At 36.2% G+C, this 26,861-nt stretch overlaps 1 protein-coding gene across 6 annotated transcripts in view; it reads left to right on the plus strand.

Annotated features, from left to right (window-relative positions):
• The first annotated feature begins 5,031 nt into the window (after positions 1–5,031).
• VPS8 (VPS8 subunit of CORVET complex) overlaps positions 5,032–26,861 on the plus strand; it is a 235,784-nt gene continuing 213,954 nt past the window's right edge. For 2 of the 6 annotated variants that reach the window (XM_039850760.1, XM_039850764.1), the window contains exons 1-4: positions 5,032–5,112; positions 17,612–17,856; positions 18,737–18,805; positions 24,241–24,371. In XM_039850760.1, the coding sequence (XP_039706694.1) occupies positions 17,704–17,856; positions 18,737–18,805; positions 24,241–24,371 (353 nt within the window). In that variant the 5' untranslated portion in view covers positions 5,032–5,112; positions 17,612–17,703. Of the gene's footprint in view, positions 5,113–5,514; positions 5,697–12,375; positions 12,466–17,611; positions 17,857–18,736; positions 18,806–24,240; positions 24,372–24,748; positions 24,923–26,861 lie in introns of those variants that run through there. The other 4 variants (XM_039850761.1, XM_039850762.1, XM_039850763.1 and 1 more) reach the window with 4 other exon arrangements.

The raw sequence follows: 26,861 nt of genomic DNA on the forward strand, positions 1-26,861 counted from the left end.
GGTCAGTGTATGTGATACCTCCTCCATACACAAATATAGACTGTCATTGCCGAATTTATTCATGTATTTAATAAAAAATTATGGAGCTCCTACCATATACTAAGTACTGGTCTCGATGCTGGAGATAAACCATAAATTAAAGATAAAAATGTCAGCTCTCATGGTATTTATGTACCACTGGAGAAGACAGAAACTTAACAGATAAATAAATAAAATATATAGTATGTTGCATGATGATAAGTACTATAAAGAAAAATAAAACCTAAAAGAGACTGCTGGGGAAGGGAGGGGTGGTCAGCGAGACTTTGTAAGAATGCTCCCCAGATATTCTGAGTGCTCCCCTACACTTCCTGGCCTTTGTTGCAGTAAAGCAGGGTCAGATGGCTGGTGCTGGCCAATGGACTGTGAGCAGAAGTGGTACTTGTCACTTTTAGGCCAAGGCAGTTCAAAACTAGTGGGCCTTTTCTATCCCCCCTGCATCAGAGAACTTGGAGGACATGTGTTCATCTGATAGTGTCACCAGATGAAAAGAACCTGGGTGCTTGAGACCTGAATGCAAGAGAGTAATCTTTCTCAATCTGCCTTATACTTATCACCCTGAATAATGCAGTGGCATTTGAGCAAAGCCCCAAAGAAGATGAGGAAATGAGCCATGTGGTTATCTTGGGGATGGGAGCGGGGAAGGAAGAGCATTCCAGGCAGAGGGAAGCTGAGGATGATATCTGGCCTAGCTTGAGTAATTTACAGATAACTAATTTTACTTCTTTCCAGCTGACTTGGATGTTTTGACTCCATTAAGAGCTCTGTACACCAGGTTTCTTTTTAAAAGGAGAAAAGAGGCCAATTTATTTTGTGATCGTAAAAAAAAAAAAAGAAAGAAAGAAATGACTCAACTAATCATCTCCTAGTCTCTGCTTTTTGTTCCCAGGTAGCAGACATATTTTCTTTCGGGGTAGATGTGTCTTACTCTGGATGCAATGTCAACAGCAATATCTAGACCATGCTCTCCATCCTTCCTGTCTTGGGAGAGCTGGAGGAGTAGGACTGGGTATCAGGACATAGTCTAACTAACTGCAGCAGCCTTTGGATGATGTTCCTCTTCTATCTTCTTGCAATCAGAGCAGCCAGCCCTCACTGATTCCCATGCCCCATCACATGTGTGCCTTTTTTCTTATGGGTTTAATTTCTCCTAAGCCCATTTCACAGAAGTTCTATTATATTTGCTATTTGCGCAACTGTTTTGTCTTACTTAAAAAGACAAGTTTAATCAATCCAAACATTCTCTGTCTAGGTCTTACTGATGTGTACAAAGTTAACTTTGATGAATGGTTTATTTTAAGCCAAAACATACTCCTCAAACCCTAAACATAATATAGCTCTTGGTGCTCTTTCCAAAGGCAAGAAAATTATAATAATATTCTGTAGAGAAAAATTCCAATACTGTATAAGCTGCCACCACTTTTACCTTTTTGTTTTTTAAATCTCAATGCCTATGTTTAGATAATTACAAATGAAACTTTAAGAAACTTCCTGTATTAATGCTTCTCGAACTTAAATAATGTTTAGTTTCTTTGTAAGGGAAAAAGATTTTCACAGATCTCTAGAATTGGCTTAAATTATTTTTTATAATGTTGCATTAATATATATGTATATATACACACATGAACACATACACACATATATCAGACATGAAACAAAGACTCCTGATTTGTTCAGATTTTCTTCATTTATAAGACCAAAACAAATTTATAAATTAAACACAAACAAAATTAACAAATGAGGAAATTAAAATTTACAATATCGATTTTATATAAGGAATGTTATTTTGTTGAAACCAAATTACTCTTCACAACATGAGTATTTTACTGACTGCAATGGCACAAACTCATTTAATTACATATCTCATGATGACTCAATTTTCCCACCAAACTTTGTTTGTACAGTACACCACAATATAATTTGACTATAACTTGGTGTGACCACATCATTTATTTTTTAAATCCTTCTCTGTTTTTTTTTTCCTCCTAAGTTTGCAACAATTCAGTTAGTACTATTTGCCAATCACAAATGTGAACATAGGCAGTAAAATTGCATTTCCAGAATAACTATAAAGGATTGATAAATTTATAAAGACATTCCACCCCACTAGTAATCCAATACAGATTAAAATGAGAGACAATTTCTTCTATCAAACTGGCAAAGCGTTTTTAAAAGACAAAATAAACACTGGTGGCTATGTGTAATGGGCACCCTCGAGCACTTATGATACGAATGAAAACTGGCCTGAACTTTCTGGAAAACAATTTAGCAGTACGTAGTCACAGACTTAAGAACTTCAAAGTCTTTGGATCAGTAATTTCACTTATAGTTTTCTAGCCTAAGGAAATAACTTTAAAATGTGGGCAAAGATTTCTTTATAAAGATATTCATAGTCATGTTCTTGTTAACAATGAAAAAATAGGAAACTCTCTAAATGCCCCTAAATAATAAAATAAACTCTATTATCAACAGTTATGTAGCCATTACAAATGACATTTGTAAAAATTTTTAATAGTGTATAGTGTTCAAGATATAACATTGAGCAATAAGAGAAATTTAGGATACAAGACTATATATTCCATTTAGTTTTATTATGTCAAAAATGTAAATATGCAAAGTAAAAAGCCAAAACCATGAGTACTTTTTTCTGGAATGTGGATCATTTCTGCTTTACTTTTATATTTCCTGATTTTTCCAAGTTTTCTATAATAGCATACAATATTTTTAATTTTACTTAATGCAAACAACACTGTAAAGGATACCATGTCAGTTCGGACCACCCTAAAACACTCCTGATTGTGAATTGGAATCATTTCCCTATAACATCCATCCACAGGTCCCAGGTTTACTTTCTACAGTTACTATGGGTAGAGTCATGCCACTTCTCTGCTTAAGAACTTTCAAAGGCATTAACCAGGCAAGTAGACCCCCCAGCTTGTCATTCAATGTCCTCCTGGATGTGGTCCCAGCCTTTCCAGCCACTTACCCCAACGTACATCTAACTCACTCTACATCAGTGCTTTCAAACAATGGATTGCTGTGCATTAGTGAGTGATGAAATCAATCTAGTAAACAGCATTAAAAAAAAAAAGAATAGAATAGAAAATACCAACTTGGGCTGCACATGCTAAAAGCAGTTACTGTCTCAAGATGTACACACACATACACACACGCACGTGCGTGCACACACACACACACACACACACACAGTGTGCATATATATACCAGGCCATAGCTGAAATATGTGTCATACTGGGAATGATGACAAAGAAGTGTGAAAGCTGCTGCATCTGGCCACAGCCGCATCTGGCCACCAAGTAGTCCCCAATCTTGCTTTATACAGTAGTCTCCCTTTATCCACAGTTTCAGTTACCTGAAGTCAACCACGGTCCAAAAGTAGTAAATGAAAAAATTCCAGAAGTAATTCATAAGTTTTAAATTGTGCACTATTCTGAGTAGTGTGATAAAATAATCTCATACCTTCTGGCTTCATCCTACAGATTTGAATCATCTTTTTGTCCAGTGTATCTACATTGTATACACTATTGTTCATTAGTCACTTAGTAGCCTTCTCAGTTTTCGGATACAGATCGACCGTTGCAGTACAACGCTTGTGTTCATAATCCTATTTTACTTAATAATGGCTCCAAAATGCAAAAGTAGCCATGCTGGCAATCTGGATATGCCAAAGAGAAGCTTTAAAGTGTTTCCTTTAAGTGAAAATATGAGTACAGCATAATAATAAATTTTGAGAGACCATATTCATGTTTTATTACAACACATTATAATTGTTTTATTTTATTATTAGTTATTATTGTTAATCTCTTGCTGTGACTAATAAGTATGTACCTATAGAAAAAAAATATTACCAATATATAGGGTTTGGTACTATTTGCAGTGTCAGGCATCTAACTGGGAGCCTTGGAATGTATACTGCCTTTGATCCCACTGTTTCCTCAGCTGGGCATTCTCTCTGCTCTGTCTACTGAAATCCTTCAAGGCCCTAGTAAGATACCGCCTCCTCACCTAAAGTGTTCTACCTTTTCCACTCATCCGTGATCCTAAAATGATGGTGTCATACCTTTCTTATACCACTCAAAATAGCCTGCCTTGTATGACTACGTCTGTACGACTAGGTCTGCACACTGAGTTCTTAGAAAAAGAATACCTAGAGAGCAGGGCTGTGTCTTACCCACCTTTGAGTTTTTCAAAGGCCCAGAAGTGTAATGAACCTGGTTGTTGCTCAATAAACATCCACACAACTGAATATTTTCTATACCTCCTTCATGTTGTGGTGCTCTGCACACTATTTTCCTGACCATGGGCTCCAGCAGGCATAAGATTTTTGTCCTGGGACCAATGTTATCTACAGTGGTGCCTCTAAAAACCAATTTGTCCTGGAAGCTTTCATCTTTAAGAGGAATAAGAGAAATATATGCTTTTATCCATTTAAAAGGTATCTCTTTTATTTGGGAGTTTGTCTCTCCTATAATTTTGGTGTTAAGATGTATTTTCGTGGAGCATTGTTAATAAATTAGAAAATAGCTGCTTTTTAGTGTGTGTGTGTGTGTGTGTGTGTGTGTGTGTGTGTGTGTGTTTACTGCCCTTACTTGGAAAAATAAAAAGCTGGCAATTCTGTGTTCGTCTCTAAAAAGATTAAATGTAAAAAATACTGTTTGCAAACTCGGAAAGTCTGGGAATCAGTTGCTCTTTCTGGGATATCTGAAGGTAGGTTCGCTTTCTTAAAGGCTAGATAAATTCACTGACGTAGAGCTGCAGGAAGGTAGGTTCGTCTTCTCATTTCAAGGACTGCAAGGTTGCGCTCCTCCTCAGGTGTTTCCACTCTTGTTCCCAAAGATGTTTATTACCCGTTAAGTCCGGGTGGAGACTGCGTACTCCTGGCTCTTTAAATGGAGGCGTGGTGTAGAAAGACAGACCGCCCAGGAGAGACAGGGGTGAGGGGAGGAAAGCGGAAGCGTGGCCAGCGGTGGTAGATACTGCGCGTGCGTGAGGCTGTAGGGGGCGGGGTCACTTGGGCCGGGGATCCTGGGCTGGAATCGCTGTTAAGCGCAGGTAAAGAGTCTCCAGTGAGCGGGCCAGTAGGGAGGGAACAGCAGTGAGGGGCTGTACCCCGGGCGGGAGGAGAACGAGCGCCGGGTCTCCGAGCCTCCGCCCTTTTCCGCGCGCGACAGCAGCGCGGCCTCGGGGTGGCTGATGGAGCAGCCCCTGACGGGCCATCTGGACCGGGGCCCACCCGCCGGGCGAGGTTGACGCTGAGGGCGGAGGGGGTGTGCCCCATGTTTGGCCTGAGACTGGGTCGGGCGGTTTCTATTTGTTGGTTACAAACGAATGGGAGGCTGAGGGTCAGTTGCACCCTCTCCCTCGATTGTGTAACTAGGAGGAGGCGTTGGTTGATCACCCCACCAATCCCCCTACCCCTCCAGCCCCCACCCCCACCTCCCCTACCCCCCTTCCCGGTCGGAACAGGTGTGCAGCCCTCCTTTTCCGGCCTGGAGCATCGGTGTAGGCTCCTCCATCCCTCGAGGACTGGGATGAGTATGCTCTCCAAGTGTGAGGCCCAGGCTTAGATGGGGGTGTCCAACTCTTAGGATTGGTGCGCACTCCGTGAGGCTGGTTCCAGTTTCTCTGCCCGCAAGGTATGCCTCATAGTGAGGGCAGCAGGGGACTAGTGGGTCTCTAAAGTTCCAGGCCACTCCTGTGTCCTGGTTAGTTCTCCAAGTGTGGTACCCGGGGAAGGAGAGAAACAGTCTAAAGTGTTTGGGTGTATTTCAAAGGAGGTTAAGGTGAGATGAAGTTGGATCAGCCTGAGAGGCTCCCTGGCCAGGTTTATCAAGAACGCGAGAAGAACTGTCTCCAAATAGGCTTGCCACCTCCTTACCCACCTAGTATTAGGCTAATATTAGAATGGACAGGAAGGCATGTGTCCTCTGCATTGCCCACCCTCTATCACACTCTCCTTAGTGGCCGCCCCCACTGCCCCCCCAAAAAAACAAGCGGAACAAACGGATGTTAACTTGTGGCACCAACTCTAATCCAGATGTCTGTGATGGGAGATAATTACGTCAGGGGTGTGTGTTTGAAGTCTAATACAAATGGGGTTGGAGGATCTACATATGTTTGTGCAAGATGTGGGTTTGCTCAATGTTAAATTTAAGTAGAGAGTAGATTCTGAATCCTCTGGCAAAGCTGGCCTGTTCCATAGAATGCAAAATAAAGATAAATGGGTAAAAAATTTTTGGTTGAACTATTAGGCTTCATATGTTAAAGAGACATGTGTGAGAAAATTCTTTCTAGAGCTATGAGAATAATATGTTGATTATCCTTTATATATTTCCTTTGTACCTAGACCAGCATCAGCATATGCATGTTTTCTGTCTTCCAGAATATTGGGACATCTTGATTTTCAGCTGTATCTCTTTTCATAGGTATTTTGACACAACTATTGTGACACAAAATGTCAGTTATATATGTGAATATATAAGTAAGGGCTTTTGAACTTAATGAAGTATGTTTGACTTTTAATCTTTCTATAGTTTTCACAGAGGTTAGATAGCATCTTTTCTTGACCCACAGCTTCAGACGTCATCTCTGTATATTTGTAAGATTAAACTGTTCTGTTCTTAACTGAATCTTAAATTAATATTTGAATTCTTTATTCTATATACCAGCCCTTGTTAAACCTTCTAAGCTTCCAAGAACCCAGAGTAAAGAGAAAACTCCTGCCTTTTGTGATGTTTACAAAATCCAGGGAAGGACACTGATTGGCAAGATTGTACACAAGAATGTTGTGTGTCTTCTCTTCCGACTAGGTAGATAGGGTATTTGATTGGCAGCTAGGGTATTTGATTGGCAGCACCACCAAAATTACATGGTCGGAGTGGAGGAGGGGCAGTTTTCCGAAGGAAAGTGGTGAAGGTGCTTGGATGTTTTAATTGTAATCAAATTTGTCTTTTCCTCTGCAGTTCAGCAAGAAGCTTCCTCTTGCTCTTTCAAAAAATAAATAAATAAATCTCTTGTGACTCTACATCCTCCTTGACAGCTAACCAAGATAAATTGAATTGAGGTGACAATTTAGTTAATTGATAGTTAATTAAGATGGATGGGAAGGCCACCATCTACTCAGCCTACAACTGAGTGGAATCCTATCTTCTGTGCATTCAACTTATAAGAATTCACCCATACCAGTTCAGTGAAGAAGAAAAGGGAATATAGTTCAGCATACACAAGGCCTGTGTGCTTCTTATGAGTTGTCTGAGGTTTGTGGTGGGTCTTTGACAGAGATTCTTGTAATAATAGAGACTTCTTAGAAGCTTGAAGGAAGTGATGATTTTTCTTATTCATTTTACTTATTGCCTTACACATATTAATATAAAGCTGATGAATAATATTAGGATTTGTACATAATATAGATATTTGTAGACTTAGTTCTAATTATTTTGTATTTGTAATAGGAGATTTAGATTTTTGTTTTCTGAAATGGGGCTATAAGAGAGTTGTGTCTGATAATTCATAGTAGTAACTTAGCGCCATGCATAGGTAGGTCTCAGGCACTCTTCTTTTTTAAAAATGTCATTTATTTTTTATTTTGCCCCTCTGGTAACTACCCTTCTTTTCTCTGTGTCTCTGAATTTGTTTGGTTTGTTCGTTTGTTATTTAATGTTTTATGTCCCACATATGAGTGAAAATATATGGTTTTTGTCCTTTTCCATCTGACTTGTTTCGCTTAGCATGATTCTCTCTATGTTGTCCCAAATGGCAGTATTTCATCCTTTCTTATGGCTGAGTAGTATTTCATTGTATATATACCATGTCTTCTTTGTCTAATCATCCATTGAAGGATAGTTGTTTCCATGTTTTGGCTACAGTGTATACAGTGTTTTGGCTGCAATGAACATAGGGGTACATATATCTTTATAGATAAATGTTTTCAAATTTTGGGGGAGATACCAGAAGAGTGATCGCTGAATCATACAGTAGCTGTATTTTTAATTTTTTTTAGCAACCTTTTTATTGTTTCCCATAGTAGTTATACCAATTTACATTCCCACCAGCAGTGCATGAGGATTCCTTTTTCTCTACATCCTCTCCAACAGTTGTTTGTTGTCTGATAATAGCCATTCTAATAGGTGTGATGTGTTATCTCATTTTGGTTTTGATTTGTATTTCCCTTATAGCTAGTGACATTGAACATCTTTTCATATGTCTGTTGGCCATTTGTATGTCTTCTTGGGAAAAGTGTTCATGTCCTCTGCCCAATTTTTAATAGGATTGTTTATTTATTTTTTGTTGTTCTATGTGTTCTTTATATATTTTTTTAGATATCAACCCCTTATTAGAGGTATTGTTTGCAAATATCTTCTCCTATTTGGTTGGTTGCCTTTTTGTCTTGTTGAAGGTTTCTCTTGCTGTGCAGAAGCTTTTTAGTTTCATGTAGACCCATTCATTTATTTTTGCTTTTACTTTCATTTGGGGTCAAGTTCATAAAATCTTCTCTGAGACCAAGGTCCATAGTTTAGTACTTGTGTTTACTTTTATGTATTTTATTGTTTAAGGTTTTACAGTTAAGTCTTAATTCATTTTGAGTTAATTTTTTGTGCATGATGTCAATAGCAGTATAGTTTCATTCTTTTGCATATGGCTTTCCAATTTTCCTAGCACCCTTTATTGAAGAGGCTTTCTTTTCTCCATTGTATGTTTTTGGCTTCTTCATTGAAAATTATTTGCTCATATACATGTGGATTTATTTCTGGGCTCTCAGTTTTGTTCCTTTGGTCTATGTGTCTGTTTTTCTGCCAATACCATACTGTTTCGATTATTGTCACTTTGTAGTATTATTTGAAGTTAGGGAGTGTGTTACCTCTGGCTATATTCTTTTTTCTCAGAATTGCTTTGGCTATTCAGGGTCTTTTATGGTTCCATACAAACTTGGTGATATTTTGTACTATTTCTTTGAAAAATGCCATTGGGATTTTGATAGTGATTGCATTAAATCTGTATATTGCTTTAGGTCATATGGCCATTTTAACTGTGTTGATTCTTCTAATCATGAACACAGTATTTTTCTTTTGTCTTCAATTTTTTCAACAATGTCTTATAGTTTCCAGGTATAAGTCCCTTACCTCCTTTGTTTTTTCCTAGATATTTTATTATTTTTGTTGCAGTTGCAAGTGGAGTTGTTTTCTTCAATTTTTCTGATATTTCATTGTTAGTATATAGGAATGCAATGGATTTTTATACATCAATTTTGTATCCTGCAACTTTACTATATTTCTTTATTTTTTCTAATAGTTTTTTTTTGTTTGTTTTGTAGATTCTTTAGGGTTTTCTACATATAGAATCATGTCAGCTTCAAAAAGTGACAGTTTTACTTCTTCATTCAATTTGGATGCCTTTTATTTCTTACCTAATTGTTCTGGCTACGACTTACAGTACTATGTCAAATAACAATGGTGAGAGTAGGCATCCTTGCCTTATTCCTGACTTTAGAGGAAAAGCTTTCAGTTTCTCACCATGGAGTTTACTATTAGCTGAGGATTTGTCACGTATACCCTTTATATTGAGGTGCTTTCCTTCTTTTACCCATTTTATTGAGCATTTTAATCATAAATGGATGTTGTATTTTGTCAAATGCTTTTTCTGCCTCAGTTGATATGATCATGATTTTTATCCTTTATTTTCTTAATGTGGTGTATCGCATTGATTTGTGTATGTCGAACCATCTTTGCGCCCCTAGAGTGAACCCTGCTTGATTGTGATATATTATCTTTTTAATGTATTGTTTAATTTGATCTGCTAGTATTTTGTTTAGGATTTTTGCATGTATATTTATCACAGATATTGGCCTATAATTTCTGTGTGTGTGTGTGTGTGTGTGTGTGTGTGTGTGTGTGTGTGTGTGTTGTGTTGTGTGTTGTCCTTGGCAAGTTTTGGTATCAGGGTAATGTTGGCCTCATAAAATTAAGTAGGAAGTATTGCCTTTTCTTCAATTTTTTGGAAGAGTTTAAGAAGGATGACATTAAATCTTTGAATATCTGGTAGAACTCACTAGTGAAACCGTCTAGTTCTGGACTTTTATTTTTTTGGAGGTTTTTAATGATTGTTTCAATTTCCTTGCTGTTGATTGGTCTATTTATATTTTCCAATTATTCATGATTCAGTGTAGGAAGGTTGTATATTATTAAGAACATGTCCATTTTTTTCTAGGTTATTGAATTTGGTGATGTATAGCCTTTCATAGTACTCTTGTATAGTCCTTTTCATTTCTGTGGTATCCATTATAATTTCTCTTTTCATTTCTGATTTTGTTTGAGTCTTTTCTCCTTTTTCCTTAGTGGTTCTAGCCAGAAGTTTGTCAATTTATCTTTTCAAAGAACCAGCTCTTTGTTGTATTAACTCTTTCTATTGTCTTTTTGTTCTCTATTTCATTTCATTTTGCTCTAATTTTTATTATTTCCTTCTACTGACTTTGGGCTTTGTTTCCTTTTTTTTTCCTTAGTTTTTTAAGGTTAAATGTTAGATTTTTGAGATTTTTCTTTTTTTTTTTTTTTTTTTTAAGGTAGGCCTGTAATGCTGTAAACTTCCCTTTTATTACTGCTTTTACTGCATTCCTCCAAGTTTGATATGTTTTGTTGTCATTCTTATTGGTCTCTATGGATCTTTTGATTTCTTCCTTGACCCAGTCATGGTCAGTAGCATCTTGTTTAATCATACATTTGTGGCTTTTCCAGCTTTCTTTTGCAGTTCATTTTCACTTTTAAAGCATTGTGGTTGGAGAATATGCTCAGTATGATCTCAGTCGTCTTAAACTTGTTGAAGCTAGTTTTGTGCCCCAACGTAGGGACTGTCCCTGAGAATGTTTCATGTCACTCTTCTTTCCCCTCATGTTTCTTTTTAACATTTGTTGTTCTGCATGTGCTTCCTAAGTTTGAAATGATCTCATTTACCAGGAGAAGAGAAAAAGAATCAGAGTGGTTTGGGCATTTTGAAAGCAACCGTTCTAAGCATGGTGGTCGTAGGTACCTAACTGTGCCTGTTCTTGGAAAGAAAGTAAAGAGTCAAGTAAGCAGCTCGTCCCAGTATATAATAGCATTGCGTCTAACACAGACCTGTTTCTGAAGTCCATGGGTAAGGTGAAACTTGAGTACCCTTGAAAAGTACCTTGAATATTGAGTATCCTCAAAGCACCCTGGGAAGTAGTCATGTTGAAAACTGACATAAGATCTCTCAGGAAATCCAATGCATCCACTTTTTACTCCATATTGGAACAGCATGCTGTTGTTATTTTGAGCACAGATGAAATTGATTGCTTGTGTATGAGGCATGCAAAAACTGAGACTGACCAGAAGGACAGCAGATATCCATTTCTTCTCCTAGGCTCACTCTGAAGCATATAGTTAATGAGTGGAATGGTATACAGAGTCCTTTGGCTCTGTGTGAATCATTTCTTCTTTTCTTTTTCCCTTTGCTGAAGATAATAGTTGAAGTCCAATCAATTGAATGGACATATGATACATTTTCACTATTTTCATCTTGGCCTATAGGCTGAATTAATGTAAAAAAACATGAAACATCTGAAAGTGTGGAGTTTGTCTGTCATGTTATACATGAACAAAATGATATTTTAAAAAATCAGTGTTACAGATTTAAAAAATCTCACCTACATGTAAAGAATTGAGTTTGCAAGGTGGGAGACTTTTTGGGGTAGAACACTAATCATATCTTGTTTTGAATGACCAGAACTTCTGTTTGAGACTCTGGAAACCAGTGTTGAAGTGTTGCTTGGCTGCTTACCTAGTAGGGGAAGGATGACTGCTGGCTGGGTTTGTGGGTTGATTAGCTACTATGTCATTAAGCACTGGGAATACAGTGGTGAACAGGGTGGATCTGGTTTTTGTTCTCCTGGATCCTGCATTCCAATAAAGGTAAGGGAATGGTGGTTCAAAACTGAAAAAATGATTGTAATATGATAAGTATAATGAAAGAACAGTGTTATAGGTGCATATTAACAGGAAACCTGGTCTCGTTGAACAGGACAAAAAAGACTTTTTTGAGGAAGCAAGGTTTTAGCTGATATCTGAAATATGAATATGATCAGCAGTAGTTGACAGGCATGCTTACATAAAAGTAGAACTCAATTATAACTTGGCTTATTATGGTATAATATGGAGTCCTATATGCTGTGAGACAAATAATAATATCCTCTGAAGCTTAACATTACAGGTAATACAACAGATCTATTTAATTTGCAACACAGATGTTATTCCCATCTTCCAGTTTCTGTGTTAATCAGCAGGTATTTATTGAATGTTTACATAGCTATGCAAGTCAGCCCAATGATGTGGAGTGTACAAAGAAGCATGGCCCCATTTTTATTGTCTAGTTGGAGAGAAAAGACATGGTCAGATGGTAAGTTAACTAGTGAATCAGTATGAAGAAAGCATCAAGGCACTGTTCTAAAAAATGCATGAATTCATGCATTCTGGATTCAGAGGATGCTTGGGGGAAGGAAGGTGCCCAAATGGAAGGAAAGAAAGAAGAAACTTAGATAAATGGCGAGGAAAAAGAAAGGTGAACTAGCATGAGCAGACATAGAGGGAAAATGGAAGCTATTTTTGAAGGCCTAATTACAAATAGTAAGTTTATTTGTAAAGGAAGATAGGGTCAATCATGAGATGTCTGGAATCCTAGGTTTAGAATTTGGAATTTTATTCTGTAGGCATTGGGAAGCTGTTAAAAATTAGTCCATTTACCTGAGAAGGATAATAGGAAACTAGTAGAAGTTAATCTTCTATTATATTTTTCTTCACTAAACAAATTCAAGAAGACAAAACAAAGAAATGGAAGAAGTGAAATACTTGGATTGGGAAGGCTAGGAATGAATTTGGCATGTGAAAATGATTTCGTAGTATCTTTCTGGTGATATAGTAAATTAAAACACACACACACACACACACACTTGATTTGATTGCACTGTAATATGAAAAGTATCTTATGTAACTTTTAGGAGGAAAAGAATGTCAGTGAATTAAATAAGATCCTGGAACTTGAGAATATTTACCAAAGTTAACAAAAAAAAAAAATGGCAAAAGAGTTCCATATTAATCTGGCCTAGTCTAGGTCACATTCTAGAGTTCTTATTCAATTGGCCAATGTCATAATGGGATCATTGCTGTTTATATGGTGCATATCTTTTTTTAATGATCCTTGAATCTATTATTAATTAGTTGGGAATAATCTTATTAAGAAGTAACAACCTTGGGAACTTTCAAGATGTCAGATAATCTTAAGTCATAACTATTAAAATATTAGTTTATCAGCACTCAGAAGAGAGCAACATATGGGGTAGTCATGATTCTGTGACATACATTTCCTGTCATATTAATGTGATTTCATCTGGGAAAGACTAAGAAACAATTGACGTAACCTGACGTACCTGCAGGTACTATCTTGCATGACATTGCTTAAGAACTATAAAAAAAGTAGATCACCCAGTGAATAGGTGAAGAACTAGTCGTAGAATTGTATGTCAAGAGGAAATTATCAGTAGTTCATTGCCACTCTTTGTACTGGGATAAAACTTAAGTGATATCTGACAGCAGTATCTGCATCAAGCTTGTAATCTTAAGCATCATATATTAAGCATGTCATCATTGTTCTGCATATCGGAATGAAGAACTTGCTCAGTAAATACTTGGGCAACACCAACTGATAAGGGAGGGTTTAGTATTTCAGAATGTTGGAGATATGGCCAGAAACAAATTAAAGTTTATTAGAATATTTCCTATTGCTGCTGTAACAAATTACCACAAATTTAGTGGCTCAAAACAACACAGATTTATTATTGTATAGTTCTGTAGTTCACAAGTCTGGCACTGGTCTTACTCGGCTAAATTCCAGCCATGGCAGGGCTGTGGTCCTTCTGGAGGCTCTAGGAGAGAATCCATTTACTTGTCTTGCACCTTCTAAAGGCTGTGTGAATTTCTTGGCTCCTGGCACCCTTCCTTCATCCTCAAAGCCTGCAATATAGCATCTCTCTGCTTCTGTTGTCACATCTCTTTCTCTGGCACTCTCTTCTCCCTCTCTCTTCCACTGTTAAAGATGCTTGTAATTCCATTGGGCCCACCAGAAAATCCAGGATAAACTCCCCAACTCAAGATCCTGATTTAAACACATCTGCGAAATCCCTTTTGACACGTAAGGTAACATAGTCATAGGTTCTGGGGATTAAGATGGGCATCGTTGGGCATTGTCATTCTGCCTTCCACAGATAAGTTCATACACAACTCAGATTCCAAAACATTTCCAGAAGCTATTCTAGTGAACTCTTTTTAAAAAGCCTGAGCATGGTGACCAGGCTTTTTGATTCAGGGCTGGAAAATTTTGCTAACAAAGAAAAACTGGTGTTAAGTGACAAAAGAGGAAGTTGATGTAAAAAACAAAAAGGCATGATTTTACAATGAGTAGTATATGACAATTATTATCATAATTAAAAGTTTTTATTAAGTGCGTGTGATGCTTTGCTGGGGGCTGTACTAGTTTTAGGTAAAACTCCACCATTCAGCTCGTGAAGAAACTTATATGATGTTAGAAGCATATCCTTCCAATAAGGCATCCTTCTGATATGCTTAGCATGGTCTGCATCTTTATAAAAGTACTGGATCTTGCTTCAGAGTGTTTAAGAGAATTTGGAGATCTTGAGGAAATTTTAAATGATAATAGTTAATATTTCTTGAAAACCTATTCTGTGTCCAGGCATTATTCTAAATGCTTTACAGTTATTGTATCACAGTAGCCCTGCAAAATAGGTAGTTGCATTCGTAGGAGTCAGGACTCTTAATTGTAAATGACCAAAAAAAAAAAAAAAAATGGGAGAGTATGTTGGCTTATGTAGCCAAACTACCGGAAGCCTATGGCCAGAGCTAACTTCATAGAAGACTAGAATCTAGGGCTTGAATGATATCAGGACACTCTTTCCTCTTCTGCTTGTGTTTGTGGGTTGATTTCATTCTTGCTAGAGAATCTGTACCTAGAATGTAAATTCTGTCTGTAATAGTGGGTCTCCAGTGACAGATGCATAGTAGATGTTTGGTTGATATGTGTTGGATAAATGACCTCCTTTTCTGCAGACCCAGGGTTCGGGTGGAGGGTGGAGGGTGGGAGTGCTGCCCAGCCTTATTATCATTGTTTAGAGAACAGTGGAAATAACTCTTCCTCACCAGTTTCATTTTAATGAATTATAGTGAAAGACTCTGGCTTTTTTATATAATTTCTGTTACTAGAGGATTTTTGATTGGCAGCCTCCACAAGAACCACATGGTTTGAAGGAGCCCTTACCAGAACAAGAGGAATTGCTCTGTGTAAACAACACAAATGGCCACAATATTTCATCTTACAGATGTAGAAATAGAGGGGGCTCCAAAAGGATATGGACAGATTGACAAAGGTTATAGGTAGGAACTGATAAAGTCCAGATTCAAACCTGATCTGAATTGATTCTTTGGCTGTGTTCTCTCCACTTTGCCATCACATCACATAAATCACAGGAGCTCAGTGAGGTGAAGACTGAGAAAGGAATAGGGTAGCATGGCGGGATGATGTTCTTTCTTCAGGGAATGTTGATTATTTGAAACTTCTGCAAGGTGGGTTGGTGTTCACAGTTGCTGACCTCTAACTCCAGGTAGGAGATATAAAAAGAGCCAGAAAAAATTTTCCTTTCTGAGTTGTTATGGAAAGATAAATGTGAAGAATGAAACATTTTAGGTTATTGATCACTTAAAGTTTTCTCTTTTTCTTTGTTGTCATTTCCACTATTAAAAAAAAAGAATAAGTCTCAATAATCGACCTCAGGCACCACTGAATGTGAATTTTACATGTTTGCAGACATTCCTTGACTAATTGTAATTATTTTTGTTAAGTAGTACAAATTAGAGTGAAGCTTATTAAGTAATATTTTTTATGAACCAATTCCTCTTTGAAGAAAGATGTATAAATGCTAGTATTGCTACTGTATTTGGCTTATTGCAAAAGAAGCAGTACATTTAGTAACTAAGATTGGAAATGTACTTTCTAATGTTACCAGATACAGAGTGCCCTCAGTTATGTTTTCTAGGAATGTATTTAATAGCTCGTGTTTTATAGAACAGAGCCTTAGAGTCTCTCTTCTGGAACACGTGAAAGAAGTTAGTCTGCATTTAGTAGTATACCAAATGTACTAGCTAGAAAAAAAATGGTTTCAGTTCTTAAAAAACTAGACTTCATGAGTCTGTGTGTCTTACACATAGTAGATATTAATTTCCTTTAGTCTGACAAAACTGAAACATTGAAAGAAGTGAAATTATAAATACTGAAAAAATAAGCCTAATTAGATAAAAATTTGAGTTTTGGGCATGTTATATATATATTTAAAAACTAATTCTCCACTCCCTTTTAAAAAATTAGTTCTTTCATTGGCTCGGTGGTTAACAGCATTTTTTCTGCTTTCACTTCACTGAGGAGTAAGAGCAGAGAAGTTTTGTGGTGGGGAGAGTTGTTGGTAGCCGTGGTGATTCTGCCCTCTGTGGGCAGTATGTAGTTTGAAAAAGCTTCCCACTGAGAGTTCCTGCTACTTGATGGGTACTGTGGAAAACATCATCTAGAAAACAAAATGACCTTTGTTTTTATTGTCGTTATTACTATGGCATTGTTTATATTTTCATATTTAGCTTCTTTAAACAGGCAGAGCTAAGTGATAGACTTTTTAAAGTTTGGTCACTTGGAGCCTAATTATAACACAAACTAAAAACATTTAAGAGTAAATTTAATCAATAAACTTATTATTCCTGAATATGTTTTTAGTTTTCTAGAAATTGTGTAAGTAAACTAAATTTTTTTGATATAGCATTGTACTATTTAGAGCTGTGAAATCTACAAAAAAATTGCATATTTTTTTGAGTATTTCTGTTTTCCTTGAAAATGTCCATGTTTATGACTAGCTTTCTTTCTATAAATCTCTAGTTAACTATGAAATTATTTTATCATGGCATCATTTTTGTTTACCATAATAGATCTGAATTTTTAGTTTTGCTAGTTTCCTATTAAATGACTAGCTATCCATTCTGTGTCTACACAAGGCTTCCTGAGAGATCTGTGGCCCTATATGGATACCAATGACAAAATTGGTCTATGCTTATCTGCAGGGGACCTGGAGATCTACTCTAAGGTTTGGGAATGTGAGGTAAAGGTTAATTGCAGCTTTTGCCACCAATTTACCATTCATGCTCTTAGGTACTTAAGTCTAGTTACTACCAGGTCTAGTGACTGAGTTTATCTCGTTTATCACTATCACTAGACTTATGACTTTTGGTGATGAGTCACTTCCTAGATTTCTGAGTTAGATGTTCCTCCTTTGTGCTCCCATAGAAACCCTCCCTCATATCATACACCATACCCTAGTATTGTTTTCTTTTTGCCTATAGTCAGATGATTGAATTTCCATGTAAGTCTGACCAAGTAAGTCTTCAGAATGTCCAGTTGAGGAAATCTAAATGACATATTTTTTTTCTTTTTTGAAAAGAGATCATCATTCAGGTCATTGTGATCTAAGACTCAGAACAAAACAAACAAAAACTTACTTGGATCAACAGAATACAATTATTAAAAGTAAATATGGAAAATGAACCAGACCATGAAAATGTGGAACAGAGCCTCTGTGCCAAGACTACTGAAGAAGAACTGAATAAGTCTTTCAATCTAGAAGCTTCACTTTCAAAGTTCTCTTACATAGATCTGGACAAGGAATTGGAATTCAAAACTGATCTGGTAAAAATTCAGCTTCTGTCAAGTGATATTGTTTAACCAAAATGTTGGCTAGAGTGTACTTCATGACTCAAAGACTCCAAATCTATCATTTTTGTATGGATTAATAGGAGTCTATGTACAGTTTTATAAGATAATAGCACTTCATTTGTATAGTTCACTTCAATTTCTGAACCACTTACATGCATGTTCTCATTTGAGCTTCACAACACTGATAATCTATTTTATAAAGGAAGAAACTGAAGTGCAGCTACGTTAAATGACTTCTCAAGATCATAGAACTAGTGGTAGGTTTAGAATTCTTGCGCAGTGATTTTTTTTTTTTTTTTTACCATTGATTTGTAATTAATAGGTTCTTGTGACCATGAGAATATTTAATGATATATTTGGTGGCCATGAGAATATTTAATGATATATTTGGTGACCATGAGAATATTTATGACAAATTGTTGACCTAATTATTCTCACCATAATTTATGAAATAACTAAGAAAGGCAGTGTCAGACCTTTGTATATTGCTTATGGCTTATGTCAAAACTTAGAAAATTAGGGCTTGTCATAAAACATGTTGTTTTATCATGTCTAAGAAAGCAGATGCCAAAGTCCTTCAACAGAAGCGTCTGGAAAGGGCTGTCAGGATGGTGCAGTCAATTAATATGTGTCCTTGTTAATCACAGTATATGTGGATAGGAAAGGAAAAGATTCTATAGTCTTTTGACCGATTCTTATTACCATGGATTTTTATTGAGTTGTCTTTCTATGTGAACAGTTTGGTGATATGTTTGTTTCTTAATTGATAATTGTTCTAATCAATTAAAACACCCTCCCAATTATAAGAGAGAAAACATTATTATGTGAGCATTAATTTATTTTATATATTTAGATTGATGACAAGGAGTTTGATATTCCTCAAGTTGATACTCCTCCAACACTGGAAAGCATACTAAATGAGGTAAGTGTATATTAATGATCAATATAATTTTACGGCATTGATTTTAATATTTCTGGGTTAATTATAGTGTATGTATCAAGAGCTACACTGTTCAGTATGGGAGCCACTAGCCACATGTGACAATTTAAACTTAAACTAATTACAATTAAACAAAAATGAAAAATTCAATTCCTCAGTTGTATAAGGCACATTTCAGAGTCCACATATGGCTAGTGGTGACTATAATGAACAGTGTAGACACAGAATATTTCTGTGGTTGTAGAAAGTTCTTCCTGACAGTACAAATCTAGATTGTGAGCCTCTCAGGGGCAGAGGCCATGTCTTGTTCATCTCTGTGCCCAGTACAACGCCTCATACTTGGTGGATTAAAAAAAAAATGTTTTATTAAGTGAGTTGAAATACTAAATTCATGTCACTTTTGAGATTTGTATTGTTTTGATAAAGTCGTCTCTACCAGAGATATTCAAATAGCTCGTCTTCTGACACGAAAAAGCATCTGCAGTCTTGTAATGTAAAGAAAACAAACCCTCCATAATTTATCTTATGAGTGCCATAAAATGATGTTATTCTTTTCTGAATTAGCAATCGTAAAGGCTTTATAAAGGAACTCTGTGGAAGTACATGTTGATAAAGTATGTCGGTTTTTATGTACCCTGCATCTGCTGACAATTCTTCCACTCAGTCTTCTTGATCTCTTAAAAACTTGCTTAAGACTCCCTTTAGAGGTTTTCGCTTTTAATTTGAGAAAGATTTTTTAATGTATAAATCTGTTTCAGATCCATGGTTGTATATTTTAAAAGGTAGTGATGCAAAGGTTCCCCAACAGAAATGCCCACTGATCCTGCAGCTCTGAGTGAGCTGGGCCTCATTTGTTATTACTTCTTTACCTACACTACTTTCGGGGTCATAGTCAACACTCTACAGAATGCAAACTACTTTCTCTGAGTTATTACTTTCATTTTTCTTGCATGACTTTTATTCCTATTTTTTATACTAGTTGATGTTGCCATTACTTTGAATATATTTTAATTTCAAAAGTGTATGATCTGTGTTAAGACTTAAGCATTTAAAATTTTGACAAAATAGGTTTTGGTCAATGAAAGAATAGCCCGTTACAGTGATATTTATTTATTGCTTTCTAATATTGAGGAAATCTTTCATTTAGAGATGAAGAGGTTCATTTTAGTCAATTTTGTTATGGTATTAATCACATCTCATTTCAATTACTTTATTAAGTGTGAAATAAAAATAACCTTAGAGGATTGTGTACAAAGCCCTATTTGTACATATTTATATAATAATGGCTAAGAAAATAAGGCTTATATGAATGAGACTGTAGTTCATAATGAAGGAAAACCATCTTTGTACAATTTATCTACTAGTAACAGTACAATCATTAGTGGTTCACTGAGAAGATAACGCTGTTATCCTCAGTTGTAATTTGGGTGCCTCGTGTATTTGGGTCACAGTGTTAGATACTGGGATTATAAAGTGCTGTATGACTGCCTCTGACTTTGAGAGAAAAATGAGACTGGAAATTGGCCAGCCTTCACACTTCAAGGGAGCTAAGCAGGTGAAAAAGTGAAAGTAAAAGTAATTTAAGTTGTGGAACATTATGCAGACTGTAAGGAGGAAAAGGTATTAAAGAAAATGATTTTTTAAAAAGAAAAAATAGAAAGGGCAGAAGTAGAAAGTGTAAATAAGCACTTGCTCCAGGATATATGGGTGCAAATATTCTATAATGTTCATTAATATCAACCTGAAGAGAGGCTGAGAAGAGATATCCCAGATAGTTTACAGAATGGAAAGGTAGAGAACACTGAGACTTTTTAAATCTCAGAACTTAGAGCATGAAATAATGTTGCTAGGCCTTGTCATCCTTTGAAACTGTTATCTCTGAGGTTTTTAATTTTGAAATTCCATTCTCCAGCCCTAACAACCTCCCCCTCATTCCCTTACTTCCATTAAACCTGATCTTTGACCTCATCAAAACCAAGTCTCTTGATCGTTCCTGGTCTCCCAGTCTCTGAGTAGTCCTGGCTTCACTTCAATCTAATTGTTGCATTTTGCAGTCAGAAATTTCTTTTGAACTTTTTATTGAAGTATAACATTCATATAGGAAAAGTGCACAAATCATAAGTGTACAGCTTGGTGAATTTTCACAAACTGAATGCCCTGTGTAACCAGAATCCAGATGAAGAAATAAAACATTACTAGCATCCGAGAAGCTTCTTTTTGCCCCTACCTTATAGAACCCCAGGATAATCACTATCCTAACTCACTGGCATTGATTAGCTTGTCTGCTTGGAACTTCATACAAATGGAATAATACAGTAAGTGCTTTTGGGTGTCTGACTTATTTCCCTTTAGGTTAATTTATATTTTGCATATAATTGTTCATTCTCATTGCTGTATAAAATTCTTTATATACTATTATTTATTCATTTTACTGTTAATGGATGTTTGTGTAATTTCCAATTTCTGGCTACTGTGAAAAATGCTGCTGTGAATATTCTTATTCATGCGTATACGATCTATGTATACACATACATACATGTACATACACACATTTACACATTTTTGTGGGTGTAAACCTAGGAGTAGAATTGCTGGGTCATTAGATATGGGTATGTTGAGCTTTCGTAGATACTGCCACGGGTTTTTCAAAGTAGTCGTTAACAATATCTACTTCCAGCAGCAATATGTGGGGTTTTGGTTACCATAACCTCATCAACTTTTGAATTTTTCTCTTTTTCACTTATTCCTTCTTATAGTGGAATCACATCATAGTTTTCATCTGAATTTACCTCAAGACTGATGAGATTGGGTACCTTGGCATATATTTTGGCCATTTGGATATCTCTTTTGTGAATTGCCTTTTTATGTTTTTGCCCACTTTTCCACTGTGTTTTGTTAACCTATTATGGGAACTCTTTATGTATGATAGATATAAGCTCTTTATTAGATATTTGTATTGCAAATATCTTTTTCCATTCTCTGGGTAACTTTTTCACCTATTAATGGTTTCTTTTGATGATCGGAAGTTCTTAATGTAGTTCAGCTTATTAGGTTTTTCCATTATGTTAGTTTTTGTGTGTGTGTTTAAGAAAATTTTGCAGATTCCAAGGTCATGATGATACTCTTATAGTTAAAAAAATCTTTATTGGTCTACCTTTCATAGCCAGATCTGTAACTCATCTATAATGGTGTGAAGTATGAGCAACACCATTTACTGAAAAGAGGTGTCACTTTGTTTTAAATCAGGTGATCATATATGTAGGTTTGAGCCCATTACTCTTTCTGTACTTGCCCATATCACATTCTAATGTTTGAATCTATATAATAGATCTCAATATCTGCTAGTTTCAGTATTCCCGCTTTGTTGTTGCTCTTTAAGAATGCCTTCCTAATTCTTGGTCTTTTGTGTTTCCACATAAGTTTAGAATCACTTTATTAGTTTACACACATACACACCAGCTGAAATGTAATAGATTGTGTAGAGTTTACACATCATTTTGGGAGAATTGATACCTCTGCTGTATAGCTAGTAATTTTAAATTCAGCCTTATTGATACCTCAGTTCTCTTCTTTCCTTCACTTTTCCTTTGACTTATTCTTGTAAGCTCTCAACCCTGGCTTAACTTAGCTGATCTGTTTTCTTTATGTCCCCAGACTGCTTAAGAAAGTCAAATAAGATTCTGATCGACTTCTTGTTTAAGACATTTGTGCTACAGTTCTTATTTCTGAATTATTTCCTTTCCTTTCAGCAGTTATTCCAGTCTTGTACAGCTCTCTCAAATAACATGATACCTCCTTGCTAATCCTAACCCTGTTCTTAGCAGACTTGTGTGTGTGTAGCTATCTGAAAAGCAGTTGGAAATATGGGCCTAAACCTCAAGAGCAATGTTGATACTGAAGATACAGCTTTTGGAGTCATTAGCATGACAAGGTACTTGAAGCTATAGGTATAGATTAGCTTGTTCATATAGGAAGTGTGTGAAGTAGGAAGAGAAAGGAGCTAAGAGTATAATCCTGGAGAACAGAATCATTTAAAGGTTGAGCTGAGGAAAAGTAAAGAACATGACTGATAGAAGAGGCCATATAAGTTGGAGGAGTGCCAGAAAAAGAGAGGTACTGGAAACCATGGAAACAGTAAGTTGCAAGAATAGCAAGTGGTTAGTAGTGTTAAATGATGCATAGAGGACAAGAACATGCTAACTGAAAATAACCCAATGGATTTGGCTCGTAGTTTCAGCAAAGATAGTGCTCAGTAGCTAGTAATGGGTGGAGAAAGTAGAGATGGACTGCTCTCTTAAGAACATTGATGGAAATAGTAAGGCAGAAGGTAGTCCAGAGAAGGTATGATCAGAACATTTTTCTTTAATGTCTTACTCAGAATCCATTTGTTCAAGGCTAAACTCCTCATTCTGCTTTATCTGTTTTCTTATCTCAATTAATAGTATCACCTTTTGCTTATCTGCTCAAGCTAGAAATCTTGGAATCTTCTTTGACTTCTCCCTTAATCCCTCCATTTAAATGGTAACCAGGGACTTAGGATTTTAACTCAGTAATGTCTCTTTAATAATTCCTTCTCTTGACCTCTTCTGTTGCATTCCTAGGCTGAACTTTCCTGTCTTTTCTTGACATTACAGTAGCCTTCTTACTGGTTCTTAATAACTTCCCTGCCTCAGTCTTCCCCTTTACTCTCATCCATCTTCACACTGCCCCATTTATCTCACTAAAACATAGTTCCCATTATGTGTATCCACTTAAAAATCTCAGTTGTCTTCTTACTGCCTACTATATAGTACACTCATTCATTAAATAAATGAGTGCTAATTATATGTCAGGCATTGTGCTAGGCACTAAGGGTACAGTGATGGACAAGATAGATATGGTCCCTGCTGTCACCTAGCTTAATGGAATATAAGGCTTTTTATACCTTGGGCCCCAGCTTATCTTTCTAGGATCACCTCCAGCTCCTATTCATATACTCCATTCATTTTGGTCTACTACTTTTTTTTCCATGGGCAAAATACATATTGTGAAATCACTGAGTTTGCACATGCTGTTGCACAACCCAGAATGCCTTTCTTCTATCTGCTTGTCATATTTCTCACGATATACTATTTATATAGTCAGGTGGTGTTAGTTTTCTTCTAATTAGCCATTGGCTATTAGTTAACTAGTAAAGCATCAATACAGATTTGAATTTTAAGAAATATTCTGTAGCTAACAATTATCTGCATAACTTCTCCCACTTCTTCTACAACAAAGGAATAGTTAGTAACTATTTTGGTTAGTAACAATACATGGAAAAGAGGTGAAAAGCAGAAATAAGCCTGTGAATGTTTTGCAGAAACCCATTAATGCCTGTCTGACTTGTAGAGTATTTGGAATTTTTAAATTTATCGATCCATATTCTTCCAATTTAGACTGATGATGAAGAAGAGTCTTTTGTTCTCGAGGATCCTACTTTGTTAAACATTGATACTATTGATTCTCACTCCTACGATACTTCATCTGTGGCAAGCTCAGATAGTGGCGACAGGACTAACTTAAAGAGGTAAGTATGTATTCATTTTAATCTTGCACGTGAAATATTCGATCTTTTAAAATGTAAATATCTCTTTATAGTACAATATGGTCTGCTGAAGCCCTTCATAGAAAGTAGAAGGCCCACTCGGATAGAAATAATATGCTTATTAGACTATAAAAATTTTGGCACTGGTGAGGGGAGAGGATAGAAAGGTGTATGTCATAACCAGTGTCTTCTGCACTCCCAATAGGGAGCCTTAATAACAGCCAGGGACTTCTAGAAGCAGTAGAGCCCTTGGAGGGAGCACAGATTAAACCTGGCACAGTGTCTATGGTGGAAACGTGGAGCTTGGTTTACTTCACCACCCTTCTGCACTCCTCACCCGCTTCTTCCAACTCTCTAAGGTCAGCTCCAGCATTCCTTCATTCCATTGGAATGGGTTCAGAGGAGAGTCAAAAAGATGATTAAAGATTTGGGAAGAGGACTTCTAACCCTAAATAAGTTCATTTTGGCTGCTTTTCACCTTCCAAATTCTTGGAGAGCACATGAAAAGGAAAGAGAAGTGGAGGAAGCATAATGTAAATACTTTATTGAATTCATATGTAACTTCAATGTTGATAAAGTTGTCTTTGTATTTTTCCTCTCTTCTTAAAGTTTGCCTGTATCAGTGCTTTCTTCTTTTAGGTTGTTACCTCTTATGGTGCAGGGGCCATTGCTGGATATATTAATTTGTTTGTCACTATTTCCTACAAATAGATAACTTAAAGATTTTTTTTCAGCTTTATTGAGATATAATTGACATCGTGTAGATTTAAGGTATACTGTGATTCTTTGATATACATATATATTGTGAAATGATGACCACAATAGGGTTAGTTAACACCTCATCACCTCACATAATTGCCATTTCTTTTGTGATGAGAACGTTTAAGATCTACTCTTTTAGTAATTTTCAAGTATATAATACAGTATTGTTAGCTATAGTCATCACGCTGTACATCAGATCCCCAGAACTTATTCATCTTATAACTGGAAGTGTGTGCCCTTTGACTCGCATCTCTGCATTTCCCCACTCCTCAGTCTGTGGCAGCTGTTCTACTCTTTGTTTCTATGAGTTTGGCTTTTTTAAATTACACATTTGAGATCATACAGTATTTATCTTTCTGTGTCTGACTTATTTCATGCAGGCATAATGCCCTCAGGGTCCATCCATGTTGTTGCAAATGGCAGGATTTCCTTCTTTCTCATGGCTGAATAAACCATTGTGTGTGTCTGTGTGTGTGTGTATACATATACACACACACACAGACACACACACACACATACATATATACACACACACACCACATACATATATACCACATTTTCCTTATCCGTTCATCTGTAGATGGACAATTAAGTTGTTTCCATGTTTGGCTATTGCGAATAATGCTGCAATGAACGCGGGAGTGCAGATAGTTCTTTGACATAGTGCTTTCATTTCCTTTGGATATATACTCAGTAGTAGGATTGCTGGATCATATGGTAGTTTTATTTTGAATTTTTTTGGGGAACATTCTTACTGTTTTTCATAATGGTTAGACCAATTTATATTCCCACCAATGGTATACAAGAATTCCCTTCTCTCTAGATCTTTATTAACACTTATTTCTTGTCTTTTTGATAATAGTCATCCTAACAGGTGTGAGGTGATATCTCATTATGGTTTTGATTTGTTTTTCCCTGATGATCAGTGACGTCGAGCATCTTTTCATGTACCTGTTTGGCCATCTGTATCTTTTTTGGAAAAATGTCTTCAGGTCTTCATTTTTTATTTTTTTTTTTTTGCATTGAGTTTGTAAGAGTTCCTTATATATTTTGGATATTAACCTCTTATCAGAGAGTTGGTTTTCAAATATTTCCTCCTTTTCATTTTGTTGATTATTCCTTCTGCTGTGCAGAAGCTTTTTAGTTTGATGTAGTCTCATTTATTTATATTCATTTTTGTTGCTCATGCTTTTGGTATCATATCCAAAATGCTGTTGCCAAGACCAGTGTCAAAGAACTTTTTCCTTATGTTTTCTTCTAGGAGTTTTATGGTTTCAGGTCTTATGAGTCTTTAATCCATTTAATCCATTTAATTTTTGTGAGTGGTGTAAGATAGGAGTATAAATTTATTCTTCTGCATGTGATTATCCAGTTTTCCCAACAGTATTTATTGGGGAGAGTATTCTTTTACCATTGTGTAGTCTTGGCTCCCTTGTCAAATATTAGTTGACCATACATGCAAATGTTTATTTCTGGGCCCTCAATTCTGTTCCATTGGTCTATGTGTTGTTTTTATGCCAGTACCATACTGTTTTGATTACTACAGCTTTGAAGTATAGTTTGAAATCAGGAAGCGTGATGCCTCAAACTTTGTTCTTCTTTCTCAAGATCGCTTTGGCTAATTGGGGTCGATTCTATACACTAACAAGAAAAATTCTGAGAAAGTAATAAAACAGTCCTGTTTACATAGCATCAAAAATGGTAAAGTAC

Source organism: Pteropus medius, unplaced genomic scaffold (genome assembly GCF_902729225.1).
Source record: "Pteropus medius unplaced genomic scaffold, Ma_sr-lr_union100, whole genome shotgun sequence".
Taxonomy (NCBI): domain Eukaryota; kingdom Metazoa; phylum Chordata; class Mammalia; order Chiroptera; family Pteropodidae; genus Pteropus; species Pteropus medius.